General features: G+C 39.9%; 1 protein-coding gene across 2 annotated transcripts; it reads right to left on the bottom strand.

The window, feature by feature from the left end:
• Positions 1–4,965: 4,965 nt before the first annotated feature.
• Positions 4,966–20,411, bottom strand: ttc13 (tetratricopeptide repeat domain 13; the record flags this gene model as incomplete). 2 transcript variants are annotated; one of them, XM_083898426.1, is made up of 23 exons in its annotated part: positions 4,966–7,130; positions 8,679–8,758; positions 8,860–8,938; positions 9,262–9,341; positions 10,204–10,339; positions 11,120–11,229; positions 11,615–11,699; positions 12,108–12,191; positions 12,322–12,414; positions 13,006–13,138; positions 13,224–13,354; positions 13,458–13,614; positions 14,444–14,618; positions 14,714–14,855; positions 14,958–15,040; positions 15,161–15,271; positions 15,367–15,483; positions 17,249–17,341; positions 18,535–18,600; positions 18,690–18,760; positions 18,830–18,905; positions 19,063–19,157; positions 20,243–20,411. In XM_083898426.1, the coding sequence occupies 23 exons, from the start codon at positions 20,409–20,411 to the stop codon at positions 7,016–7,018; spliced, it is 2,481 nt and encodes an 826-aa protein (XP_083754552.1). In that variant the 3' UTR covers positions 4,966–7,015. The 2 variants fall into 2 exon arrangements, with proteins under 2 accessions (XP_083754552.1, XP_083754553.1); XM_083898427.1 differs by having other exon boundaries at positions 11,120–11,226.
• Between the last annotated feature and the right edge of the window lie 261 nt (positions 20,412–20,672).

Genomic DNA, 20,672 nt, shown 5'->3' with positions numbered 1-20,672 from the left:
GACTTTTCAAAATAAAACCTTTGGAGGCTCAGTTTGTTGGACCTTTGAGACACGTTTGGCTTTTCAAAATAAAAGTTTCGGAGGCTCAGTTTGGTGGACCTTTGACTTTTCAAAATAAAAACTTTGAATGCTCACTTTGCTGGACCTTTTAGACACCCTTGAGTTTTCAAAATAAAAGCTTCAGAGGCTCAGTTTGCTGGACCTTTGACTTTTCAAAATACAATCTTTGGAGGCTCACTTTGCTGGACCTTATAGGCACCCCTTGAGTTTTCAAAATAAAAGCTTCGGAGGCACATTCGCTAGACTTTTAAGACACTTTTGGCTTTTCAAAATAAAAGCTTCGGTGGCTCAGTTTGCTGGACCTTTGACTTTTTCAAAATAAAAGCTTTGGAGGCTCACTTTGCTGGACCTTATAGACACCCCTTGAGTTTACAAAACAAAATCTTCCGTGGGTAAGTTTGCTGGACTTTTGACTTTTCAAAATAAAAGCTTCGGCGGAACATTCACTAGACTTTTAAGACACTTTTGGCTTTTCAAAATAAAAGCTTCGGTGGCTCAGCTTGCTGGACTTTTGAGACACGTCTGACTAATAAGTCAGTTACTATACCCACTACTGTGAATTTACTGAACATTTAAAATAATAATGTAAATTCTACATTTTATATCCTTTTTAAACAGAATTTTCCTTCTTTCTTTACCATAAAAATTGAAATATAACAGGTTTCAAACAGGTTATTAGGTGATGGAAACACTGGCGGACCTTCCTCTGTGGATCCAGCAGCATGTCAAACGTACAGCCCGTCTGCTGCAGCCACAGCTCGGCTCCCTCCTTCTTCCCAAAAGCGACCATTAAGACCCGCAGTGACCGAGCTTCCAGGTCAGCCTGCAGAGCACAGAACAAATATCAAAGAATGGATAGAAGAGTGAACGTTTTTCTTTGTTGTTTTTGTCGTTTTACGATGAACGTCAGTCGCCGGGAAACTGACCTTACTGGCCTCCAGCTCGACCACGTGGTCTCGTCACGGCAGTCATCCATAATGTCTGAGGAGAACCAGCAGCAGCTTCTGACCTCGACCCAGATACTCAGCCAGAGTCAGAGTCCTTTAAGACACGACACGACGAAAAGCCTCAGAAAACAACAAGGACGCGAGAAAAAACCAAACCAGACCAAACCAGTCGAGCGCGATAACTCACTTTCCACTGCGAGCATCGGTGAACGCAGTGTCGGGGCTCACGCTGTCGGCCATCTTGGCTCCCGCGAGCTTCCTGTCGCTCATCTGCAAACCTTTGTCCACGTTCTCCAGGAACGAGTCCCACTCGCTCTGCACACACAGAGAGGATTTATGGTCGTAGGTCGAAGTTAATCACACATTTTGAAATAATTAACTGGTTTAAAAACATATTTACAACCACAAAACATCTCTTCAGACTTTGCCTCCTCACGGGAAAATGTCACTAACCACCTCGGCAAATGTGAATGATTAAAAAAGTCTTGCACTATCACTCACAAACCTAATAAAACTCTAACATTTTATCGCCTTTTTTCCCTCGTAACTCCTGTGCAATGGTTTTAGCCTTTTCTCCACCTTTTCTTATGCTGTTCCCACGTTTGTCTGGGAACCGTAATATTAATTAATTAATTAATTAATTAATTAATTAATTAATTAATAATAGTGTGAACTGTAATCTGGGTGTGGAATTATTATTGTTATTTTGGTTTTGTTGTACAATCGCTGTAGGGCAAACAGTCGAGTCTTCAGTTGCACGTAGACTTTTTACATGTGTCAGATTGAATTATATCCCAGAGATGATGAGAAATAAAATAAAAACAAATAAACTTTATTAAACGAGTTAAAGATACAAACCTCCAGCGCCAGAAGCTCGTCCACCAGCTCTCTCACCGCTGCATGGCTGTGAAACCACAGATAAACCAGATTAACCACAGCGACTTTGACACATTTGACTCAAAATGGCACCATTTGACATGTTTTTAGCCTAAATGTCCACAACTACATTCATGTTATCATATACACAGTACTAGCAGGAGCTAGGAGGCTAAAGTGGACATTTACCAACCTAGCAGGAGCAAGGTGGCTAACACAGCTCCTTGCTAGGTGGCCAAATTGGACATTTATTGACCTAGTAGGAGCTAGGAAGCTAAAGTGGACATTTACCGACCTAGCAGGAGCAAGGTGGCTAACACAGCTCCTTGCTAGGTGGCCAAATTGGACATTTATTGACCTAGTAGGAGCTAGGAAGCTAAAGTGGACATTTACCGACCTAGTAGGAGCAAGGTGGCTAACACAGCTCCTTGCTAGGTGGCCAAATTGGACATTTATTGACCTAGTAGGAGCTAGGAAGCTAAAGTGGACATTTACCGACCTAGTAGGAGCAAGGTGGCGAACACAGCTCCTTGCTAGGTGGCCAAAGTGGACATTTACCAACCTAGCAGGAGCAATGTGGCTAACATAGCTCCTTGCTAGGTGTCCAAAGTGGACATTTACTGACCTAGCAGGAGCTTGGAGGCTAAAGTGGACATATACCAACCTAGTAGGAGCAAGGTGGCTAACAAAGCTCCTTGCTAAGTGGCTAAAGTGGACATTTACCAACCTAGCAGGAGCAAGGTGGCTAACACAGCTCCTTACTAGGTGGCCAAAGTGGACATTTACTGACCTAGAAGGAGCTAGGAGGCTAAAGTGGACATTTACCAACCTAGCAGGAGCAAGGTGGCTAACACAGCTCCTTGCTAAGTGGCTAAAGTGGACATTTACCAACCTAGCAGGAGCAAGTTGGCTACCACAGCTCCTTGCTAGGTGGCCAAAATGGACATTTACCTACCTAGTAGTAGCAAGGTGGCGAACACAGCTCCTTGGTAGGAGGCTAAAGTGGACATATACCAACCTAGTAGGAGCAAGGTGGCTAACACAGCTCCTTGCTAGGTGGCCAAAGTGGACATTTACTGAGCTAGCAGGAACTAGGAGGCTAAAGTGGACATTTACCAAGCTAGCAGGAGCAAGGTTGCAAAGTGGCTCGTTTTGTGTAACCCCGCCCCCAGAGTCTGATTGGCTCAGGGTAGCCAATCGTCAACTTGGGAACAAATCTCTGACTTTTATGCACACGGAAACGCCATTTCGGGAGCCCTGAAACGCTAATTTTTTGGGATTTTAGATGGCAGTCTTTTTGGTGTAGCGGTGTCACAGCGCCACGTACAGGCCTGTCAAACGTACTGCAGCGGTTTAGAGTCCTAATATATTTTTTTTCCTTGACTTCGCCTGAATATTATTACTTACTGGTAAAACGTCTTCCAAACGGCCTCTGCGTCGCTCTTCTTCGTCACCCCGAGGCTAAACGACAAGAACACAACACTTCAAAATCACCGGGACAATTATATACGACGGCAGTAATTACTGAAACCTGTCAAAGGTGACGTTTACCTGTCGTAGAAGTCTGTGCCAGCTGCCATGAGGCCAAATAACGTGGTGATGTTATCAGGGACCAACTTCTCCAGAGAGACTGTGTGTGGAGGACAAAGAGCTGCGTTATTATCTTTATTGGTCTCTATGATGTCAATAAGCACGACATGGAACCAAAACGTTGTGAAATAGCCAGAAGGAAATGAGTGAATTACACTTGTATTGCATGTTGTAACTGTTGGCTTATTAAGTATAACAAAGTGAAAACTGGTCAAACATGGTTTATACTAATTTTTCTTTTTAATAAACCCAGACCCCATTCAGATTTGCTTCATTTTGGTACTTACATACTACCTGGAAACAAGACAAAGATTAAATTGCAAAAATTACACATTTATTCTCAATTAGTTTTATGTCCCCTTCAATTCGGCATCGGTGTCAGTAAGTGATATCTACCATTTTTGGGAATATAAGACATAGACGTGCATTTTACTGATACATTACCGGGATGTCGCACCAGACCCCATTCAGATTCCTCGTGTTTTAAAGCTATTATACACCACGGGGAGGATTATTATGCTTATACAACAAATATAACACAACTGCAATATCATTTTTTAACTCGTCATCAATTCGGCGTGGACTTATTCACTCTGCGTCACCGTTAACGTACCTTCTGCGTCCTGCTTAGCCTTCTGTAGCATAGCCTTGCTCCGGTTAACGAGCCGGGTCAGAGCACCGGTCAGTGTCTCCCGGGAAACGGTCACATCCGCGGCCATGGTCACCGGGCTCCGTCCGGACGGAGGCGACTGTCCGTCTGTCACATGCTGGAGTCGGCGAAACTCGTATTTACACGGAAATGCCGCCGGTCACTGTGCGCATGCGCGTACGGTGGTTGACCAATAGGAAGAGACATTTAAATCTGGCTCCTCCCATTTTCCCCGCCCATCCCTCTCTCTCCTGTTCATCTTTACTACGACAGATAGTTTGTTATTGATTTATTTAAAATGAGACAATTTAATTCGTTGAATGTGATTTTTTAAATAATAATAATAAAAAAAAAAAAATAATTTTATCAACTAATTACTTCAAAATGAGTTAAAAAAATATAAAATTATCCGTCATAAAGCAGCAAAGAAACCAATAAATACTCATATTTCAGGAGTAGAATTCACCAAACTGATTTTTCTTATATTAAAATAGTTTGTAATTAATGTGACTATGAAACTAGTTCTTAAAAGCTTCTTAAAAGTGAATATTTTCTGGTTTCTTTGCTCCATATGACAAAGAAAATCATTAAATCTGACATAAGTTTGGTTTGTGGACAAAACTATTAATACTACAGTAATTAAACATCTGGTTTTGTGTACTACAAAGTGCACAGTATTGTTATAATCTATCATTTAATATGTCATCTTTTGTATGTTTTCACATCTGCAAAACAAAAGAAAAACACAGTTTGACAGTTTGATTTAATCATTAACCAGTTTTATTGACTGCTGAACATTCATTCACTTGTTCATTTAAAATAAAAAAACAAAAACAACAACTCCTCCTCCTTCAAGTTTCAAGCTTCAAGATCAAGAGTCAAACGGCGACTCGGCGATATGGCGACGGAAAAGGAAAAACAAGTGACGCGGCGGAAGATGACGCTTTATTTTGAAGGCGGCCAAAACGTGACTCCGAAAAAATACATTTGTTCAAGTGACTCAGCACTTTTTCTTTGATCTGTAACTGCCGACTTTTACGAGCAAACAATGTAAACATTAAAAACAGACGATTGCTCCGGTCAGATTCAAACAAAAAGTGTCGGGAATATTTCGTATACATTCAAATTCTGTTAAATCGCAAAAAAAAAAGGCTTTTTTTTAACCGATTTATGACACTGACACGGCTTCAGACGAAGGAGATTCCAAAGAGACACTGGGATCATTTATCGCAGCTTCAAGGAAATGAATCGTCAATATGATCCGAGACGTCAGAGAAGAATAAGGAGATTTTCATTCTGTGGCTTCCTTTTTTCAAAATAAAATGTTCACATTTTAAAGTTTAAAATGTGGGAATAGCAGTAATTTTTTTAAAATTTAAAAACAAACAATTTGAATAAAAGTGAACGGTTTGTGTGTAAATGAGCAGAAAATTATGACTTATTTGTCTTTTTCCTCTTTCTTTTCATAAACTCTACATAAATATACATCCGTTATGCTCCGTTTTAAAATTAGCAATTTAATCTGCTGAGATAATCTGTCTTTTTTTGCTCTTTCGGCCATTTAAATGTGTAAATGTAACAAAAAATATGTTAAGCATAAGCAAGAAATTGTCCTCTAATGACATTTTTGCTTCATTTAAACCAACGTGAACCTGAGGAAAAACAAGGACAAATGAAACCCGACATGTTTCATATGTTTTACTTCGATAAGCGACTGATATTTAAAGTAAAGAAGCGACAGATTAATCTCCCGATTGTTCTCTAGATTACAAATAAACTTCATTCATGTGAGCGTTGAGGAAACAAAATTAAAAATAAGAGACACAGCTTCAAGTTTCCTGTGAGGAATTAAAAATAAAATAAAAGCCCTGAAGGTCGAGTTTGATATCTTTAATAATCCCTGAACTCCTTCTCTGCTGATAATCTGGACTGTGTTTTAAATAAAGTTTTAAATAAAATATTAAAACTTCACGTGAAGAAATGAAGGCGCGACATTCAGCGTTGACCTAAAACTAAAAAAAAAAGGGATTGTGTCTCGTCTGTGATTGTTCATGCCGACGTCTCGTGAGATTCATCTTTGTGCTTTTTGTTTGTTTGTGAGGACGATGAGGAAAAACTACAGAATAAACACGGTAATCCCGCTTTAATCTTCTCCGTCATCTTTCAAAAACAGCCGGACTGTGGTAAAACAACTATTTCACGTCACAGCTGCCGCAAAAAATACATTTATCAGCTCTTTTAATGTATATTTTTACTGTTTTGTTTACTAAAAATTGGAAAATAAAGAATATAAAGGGACAAAACAGAGGGTCGGGGCCCACAGATGGGCCGCAGGAGACTCCTTTTGGGTCCCTAAACTAATTTTCAAAACTTTTTGCACACTTTTATTTAAGATTTCTGTGTATATATTTTAAATAACATAAAAAACAGGTTTTATTGAATTTAGTTTACTAATTCAAAATGATATTAGCTTTGACAGATATGGGTGTAAATTAGTCGCTATATTTGGCAAAAAGTGACTCTTCTAACAGTTTTTATGGTGATTTGGGTCAAGATTTAAAAAACTTGAGTCTTTTAAATGCTTTTTTTTTAAAGTCATATATTACTGGGGAAAAAATAAACTTTTAAGTTGACTGAGAGATGACAGAGAAGAAAACAGGAAGTGTTTTTTTGAAAACCAAATAATGCTCATTATTATTATTATTATTATTATTATTATTTAAGAGTTTCTTTGAGTTTCATTGGGGGATTTTCTTTCTCTTACCGTTAAAACAAAGAACATTAAAGATGAGATGAAGAAGAAAATTATTATTATTATTATTATGATCGTGTGTTTAAGACTCGACTGAAGCGACACGTGTGTCTCATGTTGTGGAAGCTTTCTTGGTTCATGTTAAGATTTCTTTGGACAGTGTGAGAACGAGTCTGTGTTGAGAACCTCGATCATCGTCCTGGTCGAAGGGAAAGTCTCTGCCACAGACGGAAGACTCTGGTACCAGCTCGGTAAACTGGAACAATAATAAAGAGTTAAGGTAAGATAAGATAAGGTAAGAAAGACTCTGGTACCAGCTCGGTAAACAGGAACAAAGAATAAACAGTTAAGGTAAAGTAAGGTAAGGTAAGGTAAGGTAAAGGAGGCTCTGGTACCAGCTCGGTAAACTGCAACAAGGACAAAGGACGAAGGGTTAAGGCAATGTAAGGCAAGGTAAGGTTAGGTAAGATACGTTAAGGTAAGGTAAGGTAAGGTAAGGTAAGGTAAGGTAAGGTAAGGTAAGGTATGGTAAAGGTAAGGAAGACTGTGATACCAGCTCGGTAAACTGGAACAAGGACAAAGATAAAGAGTTAAGGTATGGTACGGTAAAGTACAGTGCCGTAAAGTACAGTATGGTAAGGTACGGTAAGGTAAAGTAAGGTATGGTAAGGTAAAGTAAGGTACGGTATGGTACGGTAAGGTAAGGTAAAGTAAGGTAAGGTCAGCTATGGTATGGTAAGGTAAGGTAAGGTAAGGTACGGTAAGGTAAGGTAAGGTAAGGTAAGGTAAGGTAAAGTAAGGTAAGGTAAGGTAAGGTAAGGTAAGGTAAGGTAAAGTAAGCTACGGTATGGTAAGGTAAAGTAAGCTACGGTATGGTAAGGTAAGGTAAAGTAAGGTAAGGTAAGGTAAGGTAAGGTAAGGTAAGGTAAGGTAAGGTACGGTAAAGTAAAGTACGGTATGGTAAGGTACGGTAAGGTAAAGTACGGTAAGGTAAAGTAAGGTGAGGTAAAGTAAAGTAAGGTAAAGTAAGCTACAGTACGGTAAGGTAAAGTAAGGTAAGGTAAAGTACGGTAAGGTAAAGTAAAGTAAGGTAAAGTAAGCTACAGTACGGTAAGGTAAAGTAAGATAAGGTAAAGTACGGTAAGGTAAAGTAAAGTAAGGTAAAGTAAAGTACGGTAAGGTAAAGTAAAGTACGGTAAGGTAAAGTAAGCTACAGTGCAGTAAGGTAAAGTAAGGTAAGTTAAGGGGAAAATGAAGTCAGGGTTATTGAGGTAAAGCAGAGCAGGGAGGGCTGGAGTGAGGAGTGTTGTACAATAAGTAAAAGTTCAACTTAAGTATAAGGAGAAATAAGTTTTGCGTAATATAGTAAAAGATTAAGGGAAAAAAAGGTACAGTAGAGTAAAAGTTTAACTACAGTTTAAGTTAAGTGCAAAACAGTAAGCTAGACAAGGGTCACATGTTAGGTAGAATATTGCAAAAGTTGTGAAGTGGGTTAGGGTAAGTACAATAGTTTTAAAAGGTTTAGGTACGGTTGAAGTTTTAGTACAGTATTTGTGTTAAAATAAAGTACAGTAAGTGTTAAATACAGTTTAAGTTAAGGCGCTATAGTAAAAGTAGTTAAAGTTAAAGTAGAAACTGTACATTTAAGGTTTCTGTAAAGTGCAGTAAGAGTTTATTACAGTTAAAGTAGAAACAGTAGAGTAAAAGTTATAAAGTTAAGTACAGTGGGAGTTCAAGTAAAATTAAAGGAGAAATAAAAAGGTAAAAGTTAAAGTAAACTTAAGTGAAATGAAGGTAAACCGACCTTTTCAGATTCATCCAGCTCTTTGCTGTTTTACTGAAGCTGTCAGGACTGGGTGTGGTCATGGCTTCAAAATCCACCAGCTGGACAAAAAACAAACAAAAACAAATCACAGATTATTTTGTTAGTCGGACTAAATCTAGACTTTTAAAAAAACATTTTTCACACACGTGAAATCTCTTACCTTTCCTTTAGGAATCCTGCCGACCACCTCTTTACCACTGGCCATCAGCGCGCCCATCACAACCGAGTAAGCCACCACACTGAGGAGGAAACGCATCATAAACATCATCATTTTACACTTTTAAACATACAAAATTATGCTTTTGTGAGCCTAAATTACACTGATAAACTTCTTTATATTATAAAAGATTAAAAACAGATAAACATTCATTATGTTTCATGTGTCCTCGAGTCGTATCGCCGCACATTTCACCATAATACGAATCAAAAATGGACTTTATCATCCCTGTTTCACTGTGTATTTAGCACATAGACACATATGTAACATATTCACCTGGCATAAACCGGCTAAAATAACAACGAGACAGAGGTAAATGTGTAACTTTAAGAGCGTCTGCTGTACCTGGATCCTCTGGACAGAGGCATGAGGTTGCAGAAATAATAAATCAAGGAGAGGACCAGGTTGCACAATGCGTCTGCGTCCTGACGGAAAGAAGAAGAAGAAGAAGAAGAAGAAGATGGTTATCGGTTACATGTCGCATCGTCCTAAAACGTTGTTGTTTCAGCATCAACGAGAACAACGGCAGGATCATAAAAGCAGCTAGAAAATCAGATCTTATTCAAATATTGAAGCAGTTTCCAGAGAATAAATCCCCCCAGTCTATGAAACTGGAACCAGGAAAGAAAAATTATACATTTTTTTGAAGAATGAAGTGCTAAGAATACCATTTATATGTATAATCTTTTTAAAAATCCAAAAATATGAGCTAAAATGCTGACAGGTGGAGCCAAACAGAGGGTCGGGGCCCACAGATGGGCCGTAGGAGGCTTCTTTTTGGGCCCCCAAACTCATTTTTTTTTCCAACCTTTTATTTAAAATTTGTGTATATATTGCAAATAACAACTAAAAAAAAACCAAATGATATTAACTTGAACAGATATGGGTGTAAGCGAGTGCCCAAACGGCAACAAATCTGCTACAGCAGATGATTTTTCACTTAAATATAATCACATTCTCGTCTTTAAATGACATATATACACTAATATAGACTCTATATTTGAGTTTATGGTCAAATAAAACAAAGCATTTAACGACCTAATCTTCACTGCATTCATAGACCGCATTAAATATAGAAAGAAATGTCTCCCTAATGAAGCTTTGTTTTTCAAAGAAAACAAAAATTTCTTAAAGATATTTAAAGCTCAACACTGAAAAAACAGTGAAATCCTGATATTTTACAACCTACAAATGACTTCATTGTTGAACCAACCAGAAAAAATATTGGTAATTTTGTTTTTATTTGGCAAATTCACTTATAAATTAGCTTTGAAGACGACGTCTTACCCCGAGCTCAGTGGACAGCATCAGAGCTTTCCCTTTGGCGGTGATGTCTTTGTAAATGGACTCGATCTCAGACTGATACTGCTGCGTCCGCTCTTCTGTCGTCTGAGTCTCCACCGAGAACAGCATGTTTCCCACCCTGTGACACGGAATTACAACCCAATGTCCGTCAACATATTATTACATTCAAGAGGCCAGAAACATGTGACCACCGTGACCTTTGACCTTTAATCCCGTGAGTCGATTTGAGCATTTGTGCCAAATTTGAAAAACGATTACACATTCACAAAAGGGTTTTCTCCGAGATCGTCGTCGCTCTCTTCGGCGCGTCCTTAAAGCTGTAGTACGCAACTTATAGACGTCAAGGAATGTCTGTCAAACCATTGTCGCAATGCGGATTCAGTCCGTTAGCTCAACGCGACTCTCTCCGTCTTTCCCGGTATCGTGTAGCGTTCTGTTGCTGCACACAGAAAGTGATTTGTTTTTTAAAAACAGCCACATTGCGCTAGTAAAGCAAGACGGTGGAGTATTTGCGAAATCATCTATTGCGGTGTACTTGGCACCATCTAGTGGACTGAAACGTCAATTGATTTAAAAAAAAAAAAAACGTTTAAACGCTAATCCACAAAAAGTTAGCTAAAAACAAAAAAGATATGCTAACAAAATGGCCACACAAAATATAGCAATATTTCACTGCTAGTGAAAACACAAAACCAGCGCCCACAAATGCTAAAATGATACATGCTTCTTGACCCCGCCCACCCCAGTGCTGCCTCTGTATACACATAAAATGCTCCCGCAGTTAAAGTTTGATAGTTTTGCTCGACAGATTGACTAAATTTGACATTTTATGCAGAAACAGATCGGTACAGATGGAAAAAGAACGCAACAGAAAAAGGGATTTATCGACTAATCTTGCCTGTCTCCGGTGATGGTGATGGTGAAACCGTCGTACTCTTTCCCATGATCCTTCATGCTCGGCACCTTGGAGTTGACCGTGAAGCCGTCTCTGGTTTTACTGTTGAACTGCTTCAAGAAACAAACGCACAAACAACATCAAGGGTGTGTGTGTGGACAATTTTGACTTTGACTTATTCACAATTATAGAGATTTAAAGGTCCAGAGTGTCATGGTTGACCCTTGACAGGCGTTCCTTGTATTCATAGATAGATAAGTATGTATTTAAAAGGGTAAAATGGTTTTAAAATAAACATATTTTGCTTCTCATAAGCCTAAAAATAAGCCTTTTAAATGTTCGTTTGCTCAAACAAACCCAATGCGAAGGCCACCGCAGTTACCTCGCGCACCTGGGAATTTGATTTCTATCTGCACTCTCACCACTAGAGGTCACTAAAACGCACACACGTGGACCTTTAATCCTCTTAGAATCTTGATTTTTCAGTCGTATATTTACCTTCATTATAGGCAAAAGGTCTTCGACTTTGTTGACGTTCTCCAGAGCCTGGCGGACCTCGAGTAAACCTCTGGGGTTGTAGGCTCTGTCGGAGACGATGGATTAGAAGGACGAGAACGAGAAAACATTACACAGACGTTACATTAATAAACAACAAACAATAAACAAGCACAACAATATCTGTTGGAACATTCACTTCCAAAGACTTCCAAAAGGGTCATGGAAGCACTTCAGACTTGAACTCTGGAGTAAGTACTGTGTGATCCAGCAGGGGGCACTGTGATTTGAACATTATCTTTGTGGGCCCATTAGAAAAACACTGATGTTATGTTATTTTAATGTGAAAATGGACAATAAAACTCAGCCAAACTTCAGCAGACGATCAAGATTTTGTTGGAAATGTTGGCTCAGGTGTGTCGCGCTGTTAGCGAGCATTTATGGCCACTTTGTCGCAGTATTTCTTGAGGGGAAAGAAAAAGGGAGAGTATATTACCCGTGGTACACCAGTATTCTGTCTTTGATGAAGTCGAGGATGTTGTCAAAGTACGCCAGGTATCTGATGTTTATAATCTGTCCCCTGAGGAAACAAGAGAGAGAAAGAAAGAAAGAAAGAAAGAAAGAAAGAAAGAAAGAAAAACCTTGAAGAAACGTGGAAATTCAAGACGCCTTCAGGGACTCGGGGAGAGCGTCCGCCACCGTCGTCTTACCTGATGAGATTGATATGATTGTTGAAGCCTCGACTGAGACTCCTGGCGGGCATCTGGTCTAACCAGAGGACCGGCTGATCTGGATCTGCGATCCTGAAAAAAAGAACGTTTGTTTACTTTAGTTATTGTCTGTTGTTTTCATTCAGAGCACAATAACGACAAAAGAGACTGAAATGAAACCGTGTAGTGACTAATTTACCTCTTTTTTGGGGCTTTCCCATAGAAAAAGAGAATAGAAATGGCTTAAATATAAGCTTTCATTTAGAATTAAAGGCTGTAGAAGCATGGTGAACTGAGAATTATCAGACACAAACATCCGTCTTCTCTTTATTCCCTTCAAACCATCACGTTTTTGGTTATTCCACAGTTCCATGGCTGCCCTTGAACGTGTCTTGGATGATGGAGACGCTCATTTTTCATGGTTTATTTTGGTAATTGTATGCTTTAAGGGAAACTTTAAGGCTAGACTCTGGATTTTATGAGTCAGTCTTTATTAAAACGCAGCCTACGTTTAGTTATTTACCTTCTTCTCTCCACTACTTCTTGTAATTATCTTCCCAGATTTGTTTCCTTCCATTTTCAGTTGTTTAAAAGTCTGGTTTCAAGTGTTTTTACTGCTTACGTATACACTATCTACTATATCTGCATTTTCTGAATAATAATGTGACATCTACGGTGTCTCACCTCCTCCATTTAACAGCTATGTCAAACATGTCTCTCCACTGCATTTGCCTCGTCTTGCCGTTGACTCGCACTTTGGAGTTGCTCCACGTTCGATGCATGGCCTGCATGACCTCCAGAGTTGCTAAACCCATCGCTGAATACAAGGGGGGGAAGAAAACACACTCTTATTTATGTTATATTAATACACGAATGACTCGTTTATGAAGCGCAGCGGTCACCTCTGTGTATTCTCTTGTTGGGCAGGAAGCCGGGAGTGTCGTACTGCATGAGCGCCCCCAGGTGGTCGGCCGTGCATATGAGTTTCTGGACTTCGCTGCTGTAGCTGTCAAAGATCTGAGGCAGCACGTCCCTACACACCACACATTTGGCGTTTTAATATGCTACGAATAAGCACTTTAAAAAGAATTAAAACATTTATTTATTTACTTATTGATATAAAAGACGAGACGTACTTGATGTGCGGCTGCAGGCCGGGCTGCTCCTCGTAGTCTTCGATGAGGAAAGGCAGGTTCTTGGCCCAGTGGTTCTTGAAGTTCCCCGGTAAGTCCTGGTCCACGTTGTACTCGGCCACAGGGATGTCCAGGTGGGAGTGCAGGTAGCGGGAGTATTCTGGGAAAGGAAAAAGAGAAAAAAAAAGGATATATATATACTGCAGAAGGTAAGACATCATATAAGCTACCGTTCAAAAGTGTGGGGTCCTTATTTTTTGAAGTAAAAGCTCTGTTTTTTCAATGAATATATCATTAAATTAATTGATTTCAGTGTTCTAATGGTAAATTGTGTTTGCTAATGGCGTTAGAAGGCTATTGGATGATTCGAAAAACCCTTGAAAACCCTTGTGCAATGATGTTAGCACAGCTGAAAACAGTTTTGCTGCTTCTTTATTTGGAATAAAAATCATTATTTCTAATCTTGTCAATGTCTTGACTATATTTTCTATTCATTTTGCAACTCTTTTGATGAATAAAAGTGTCACTTTTAATGAAAAACACAACAAAAAGTGTATAGGTGACCCTCTTGACATGTTTCCAACTCTTGTTGTGTTCATATATGAGCTCAGGCGTGATTACAATTACAATTCCACGTGGTATTTTGCAAAAAAACAAACAGCGACCACTGTAAAACATTAAACAGTACTATGTGTAGCCAATCAGAATTAGGCATATTAAGTGGCTATAGCATTAGCTCTCATGAACTACACTATGTTTTCCAACCAAACAGAAGCAACACAACAGTGTTCAATGTCATTTTAGTGTGTAAAAGTTAACTTTAACAGTGTCAACACAGTTCCCGATTGTTAAAATGAGTCTCTAAGTAACGTTAAACTTTAAAAACAGATGCACACATAAGCAGTACACCGCCGTTAGCGCGTTAAAGTGCCCAGAACAATGGTGTTAACATGTCATTTAAATGTGTCAAAGTGTATTTATGACCAAACCTCTGAGGTATTTGACTTTGAGGTATTCCGAGCTGGCCTTCTGTCCCAGCAGCGGATCGTTGAGCATGACTTTAGTCTGAGCTTTGATGCCCTCGTAGAACTGGCCCATGGCCACGTGACTCAACCCCTTCATGTACTGGCACACCTCGTTATAGGGCTCCAGCTGAAGACACCTCTGCAGAGGAGAAGAGGGGGGGGGGGGAGGAAAGTGAGGATTTTCATGGGACATTCATGAGGGGGGCGAACCGTATATCCGTGCGCTCCTCTAACCTTGAAGTTGCCGATGGCCGCCTGCAGCGAGCCGTGGTGGTAGAGCATCATGCCTCGCAGCTGGAGAGACTGGATGTGGTTCTGGTTCAGCATGAGGGCTTTCTGGAAGCTGTCCATCGCCGACTCGAAATCCCCCAACTCTCTGCACGAAGGACAAATCACCCAAAGATGGACATTTCCTTTAGAGATGTAGATCTACAATAAACGGAAGAATCAACAGCAAAGAAACAAGACTACTCTGTACCTGTAAGCTTGTCCGAGGCTCTTATACGCATCTATGAAGTCAGCTTTCAACTTTAGCGCTTCTTTGAACGTCTCGATGGCTTCCTGGTGATAAAAAAAAACCCCAAAAAACACAAGGTTAATAGGAAGGACCTTGCTTTACAGAGGCCGGCCATTTTATTTTGTGTCACGTATTGAGGAGGAAGTTGAAAGACGAAATCCCACCTTGAGCATTCCCCTGTGGAAGAAGGTGAGGCCCTTGTACAGCATGGCGATGGGCTGATTCTTCTTCAGCTCCAACGACTGCTGGAAGTCTTCCATCGCTGCCACGTAGTCCTGGTTTGGGGAAGCGTGGACACCAGAGTGGTCAGATACTTCTGTATTTTTACTCCACATCCTGCACTTTATACACTGTATATCAATTAACAAACCTCGGAAATGAAAAGCAGCGTTCCTCGGTGTCGGTAAAGGCGAGCCGACGGCTGCAGCTGGATGGCTTTGGTCAGGTCGCCCAGAGCCTCGCTGATACGACCCAGAGGAGACAGGATCTGCAGGAAACACACAGTCAAAGAACATCTGTCCGTAAGAACATCTTTGTCATATCGGTCGATCCGTTAGATTGACTTAGATCGTGTTTGGACGAGAAATGTGAGAAGATATCGGTGGAAATTGGACATTGGATATTTGTATTTGTTCTTTGCGTCTACTTTGACGTTGTTTGGACAAGAAAAGATGAGGAAACTTTCCTATTACTGTCATTATTTGTCTCATTTTCCTTGAAAGGAACCCAAATCCGTGCACACTGAAGATGATCACCAACAGTTAAGGGAGTTTTTGGTGTTACGGGCAGGACAGGACGCTACCTCTGATTCTGAAGACCAGCGTTCCAGTGTTAGCTAAAACTGCCAGCGAATTGTCTTACGCTCGCAGGACGCGGGACATAGAAGGTCAAAAATATGAGAGGCGCACGATGACGACAGAAAACAGACGTCCAGCAGCTTTTGTATAAATCCAACATGGTGGCCACCAAAGAGCAGCAGTCTTTCGTTTTTGCTCGTCACTAGATATTTAATCTCATATAGATTAAATTGAGATTAAGATGCAGTCTTGGCGTTAGCAAGGCTATTCCAGGGTAGATACACATCATCAAACTTGTACAATAGCCGTTTATATATTGCTCCAAGGTCAGTTTTCCCCTTGTGCTCTCTGGTGTTTGTTTTATCACCGTCCAAGGACAGAATGTGCCGAGTTCTGATTCGCTCTTTAGCAGAAAGGATACTTAGTATCTGTTTCTTGTTGCCAACCTTGAATTTAGCACAGTTGCTACAACTTATCAGCAACATGAGCCAGGGACAACAGAGGTCTTACATAGGATTTTAACCTTAAACTGACATTGAATAAGTTCTCGCTTTCATTTCATTTTCTACAGTTATTTACTCGTATTAAATTAGACCCGGTCTTTTCCTATTGTTTGACTGTTTTTCTGCCTGTAACCTGAGAATAACGCCTTCGCGTGAACGTTCCTGTTGCTCGTGTCAAACAAAGCATTTCCTTTCAGAGGCGGTCTAATATCCTCTCGACAGGAAAAGGCGGAGGAGGTGTTGAAGAAGTAAAACCTTTTGAGAAAAACATTTAGAATTTCACAGAATTGGATTCAAGGATGGAGTTTAAATCAAAATTGGTTAAATTAGTTTTTAATACCTTTTGTTTTTGACTCATAAACACGACGTCAATAGGAAGCGAAGTGATGATTATTAGTTATTAAATAAATCAGTTTATGCAGCTTTCTACTTCATTTCAGATGTGCTTTTCCTTTCTTTTTGTGTTCACATATTGGAAATAAAGCATTCATTCATTCATCAATTTTATTGTACGTTTTGTTTCTGCTATTTTAAACTATATTAAATAAACAGTGACTGGTTAATTGACTTAAACATCAATTAATCTGATATCTGGTATCCATTTCTTTCGATAGAAACATCAAATGAAGACAATATCTTGAGGTCAGGAAGAGGTCAGTGGTTTCAAAACTAAAACATAGGCCTTCCTCTTCATATTCCTTACTCTTTACAACATCAAATTACATCATTCAACTGTGATAAATGGCGTTAACGCGATGTTTAGTAATGCTCTAGACATGAACCCGATCGTATCCTCATAATCATCATAATCAACGATCGCGAACGAGAGAAAATGGAAAATCAAATCAATCTAATCTAGTTTTATTGGCTCGTCTCGATCCGCTGGTGCCAAGGATTTGGAGAAAACGATAAAGAGACGATTGTTTGTTCAACAGGCTCAGAACAAACCTACCTCTGCTCTCTGTTCGTAAACCTCGGGCCAGTTCGGCTCCAGCGTGATGACCCTGTTCAACTCGTACAAAGCCAAGTCAGCGTTCTTTATATCCTGGAGAGTGGAGACAGAGGAGGAGAGGGGAAGCAAGTTACTAAAATGTTGTTGACATACAAGTCAGCAGCAGCAGCAGCAAAAATGTGTCCAACTTCACTTTCTTTACTGAAAGAAACACTGCTGTTACTGCAGATTCCTGACACTGAGTCACTGTGGCTCACACTTAAGGTCAGAAATACTTTATTATTTATTACCTGTGGAACTAATGAAGGATTATCTTATATTATCTTTTTCTGGGACCAAAACATGCATCTAAAGAGGGTTTCAGAAACTGTTTTCTGCCGAGAAAAGAGCCATTTGTTTTATCATAATGAGGAAGTGCACTCAGTCTAAAAATACTTTCATCAGAATTAGTCTGTTTTTACGACACTCTCGATGCTCTCTTGTGACCTTATGAACCGACGAGAAAGAAATGCGCGTTGACAAGAGGATAAAAAAGGTTGCTGTGAAGATAAATAATAAGCGAATAAAGTCAAAACTTCCACTATACCATATTTTCTGACAAGGAAAAATTAAAAGTTGATAGGATAAAAGCTAGAGCTGAAACAATTCATCGATTATTAATCGATTACTAAATCAACCGTCAACTATTTTGACCATCGTTCAATCGGTTTGAAGCTTTTTCATGATTAAAACAAGATTTCTGATCGTTTTAGCTTCTTAAATTGGAATATTTTCTTTGTTTCTTTGCTCCACATAATGAAACGAAATCATTAAAAATGAGACAAAACAAAGACATTCGAGAACGTCTTCATTTCCAGATTTTACAAACACTGATCAATAGCATTGATCAATAGCAATAGCATTTTCAGACATTTTATGGACCATCGATTAATCGTGAAAATAATCGTTAGTTGCAGCGCTAAAATAAACCTTTACATTTTTTTCCATAAACTTCGTCTTGTGTGTACAAATTGGTAGCTCTCGATACGATATATAACACGATACCAATATCGCAATGCAACGTTTCTGCGATAATCGATATAACGCGAGACAATCACGTAGCGATACTTCGCGATATCTTAACGTTTAGTGCAGGATTTCTCTATTTATTCACAAGCGAGTGGAACCAACTCCTTAATTTGAGACTTAAAATATCAATATTTATCGTACTGCACAAGGAAATCTCACCAAATTAATACAATTTAAGCTAAACCCTGCAGTTTGTATTATACTATACAATCACTCACCTGTAGACTTTTCTTCCCGTAGGCTATCCCTCGTCCATAAATGGCACTGACCAGCTCTGGGTCTCCCTGCAAAGACAAGATCGGGTTTATTTCTTCGGGAAAATATCGACATGCTATCGTGACATAGTGAATATATATATTTTATTATGACTCACTTGCAGTAAGAGCGAGAAGTGTTTGATGGCCTCATCGTAAAGGCCGTTGCCGATCAGAACGTAGCCTATAGCTGCGAAAAGAGAGATAAACATTAATAATTCACGTGTTAATTAATGCGGTTTAATACTCTTTAGCTTACCGAGTTCTTCGTTTGTGTTGTGGTTGACTACGGGGAAGGGGATTTTCTTCTGTTCTATAAACAACTTGGCCTGATTCTGCAAAACATACGGAGAAAAAACACCTCAGTCAGATAAAAATGAGGACGGAAACTACAAAATAACGTGTGAATCAAGTCGCGAAATGAAAGAATACTGGTATTTAAATAAGTCCAGACGATTTCAGGTGAACGTGTGCGTTAAGAGCGGATCTCACCAGGATTTTCTCTGCGTTGAGCGAGAAGACCGACTCACACGGCGGGTTACTTCCCTCCTCGCAGTCTGGATCTTCCAACTGTAGAATTGAGGATTCTGGAAAGACGACAGAGTCGAAGCGTTAGTCACGGGAAGCTCTTCACACAAACATAGTCCTCGTTCTTTCAAGCCGACATGAGGAAACTGAATTGCATTTTTTTCCACAAATAGAATAAAGGTTTCACAAATCAGAGGGTGTGTTTTTATGAATTCAGAAGTCTAGGTACAGTGGTTTTGTATCAGGACCTAGTCCAAAGTGGTCTATATGCTGAACAAACTGTGAAATTTGCCTTTATTGCATTTTCACAAATAGAATAAAGGTTTCACAAATCAGAGGGTGTGTTTTTATGAATCTTCAGGGTCTGTAGATTAATCTAGTCCAGATTTGAGAAGTCTAGGTACAGTGGTTTTTGATCCAGACCTGGTCTAATGAGATCTCGGTGTAAAACGGTGAAATCTCCCCTTTAGCATTTTCACAAATAAAATATGTTTCACAAATACAACAGTTGATGTCATGCAAGGTTAACGTCTTACCTAAAATGTTTTCACATCGAGAAGTGTCACAAAAAACAGACAATCAGTGTACAAACAGTAGCACAGTGCCGAATCGCAGGCTAACTTCACCGTCGTTTAATTATATAAAATGCCCTTTGTTGAATTAATTGTGCTTTATACTATTAGATATAGTATTTATCTATATATAGTATATATCTATTTATATCTAATAACATTGTAAATGAAACACACATCAGTTAAATTGTAAGTATAAGGTTGCAGTTTAAATGTAAAAAAAACAGCAATATGATGCTAATCTTCGGTTTATCGCGACATTATTATACAGGTATAGAAACGATTCATTTGTGTGTGTATAAACATACTATAATATTCTCATTGTACATAACACTTTTACTTTTAAATCCAATTTAACCTCCACGACACGACAGCCTCAGATTAAGGCGATAATCTCCTGTGGGGCTGTCAGAGCTTGTTGACATTAGCAGGAATGACTTTGTTATTATTAGCTTCTGTTCGGCGGCTGCTAGCTTCCACGCAAGCTAGCAGCCGCCGGCGTAGTGACAGTTGTAGCAGGGGGAGGAGGACGTGGCAAAAGTAACAGCGGCTGAGACGCGAGAACACTTTACCGCAGTCCGCCGCGTACTCTTCCCACTCGGACAGCGAGCTGCATCCCTGCTTGTGGAGGTCGCTGTTGAACAGCGTCAGCGTGGAGAAGAACTCGGTGGAGAGGGCGACGCGGCTCAGGCAGAGCAGCGAGAGCGCCGCGGCAACCGCAGCCCGGCTAACAGGGGCCATGTTGTCGCTCTCACGTCAGTGACGTCACGGACAGAGCGCGGAAGCTGCCGCAAAACTCGACAGACGAGGAGACGAGGGCGAGCTGCTGCGCGCGAGCGAGCGGTTACCGTTCAAACCAGACCGGAACCAGAGTTACACTACAAGACCCGGCATGCACTGCGGCTGTCAAACCGGTCTCTGCGACGTCAAGTCACGTTTTCAGATCAGACAATCGAATGAGACAGCGTTTCCGTTTGTCCTTTCATATTAAAATCTTTAGAC

This window comes from Microchirus variegatus, assembly GCF_963457635.1.
Source record: "Microchirus variegatus genome assembly, chromosome: 12".
NCBI classification, from domain to species: domain Eukaryota; kingdom Metazoa; phylum Chordata; class Actinopteri; order Pleuronectiformes; family Soleidae; genus Microchirus; species Microchirus variegatus.
This window is presented reverse-complemented; position numbering and strand designations above follow the sequence as displayed.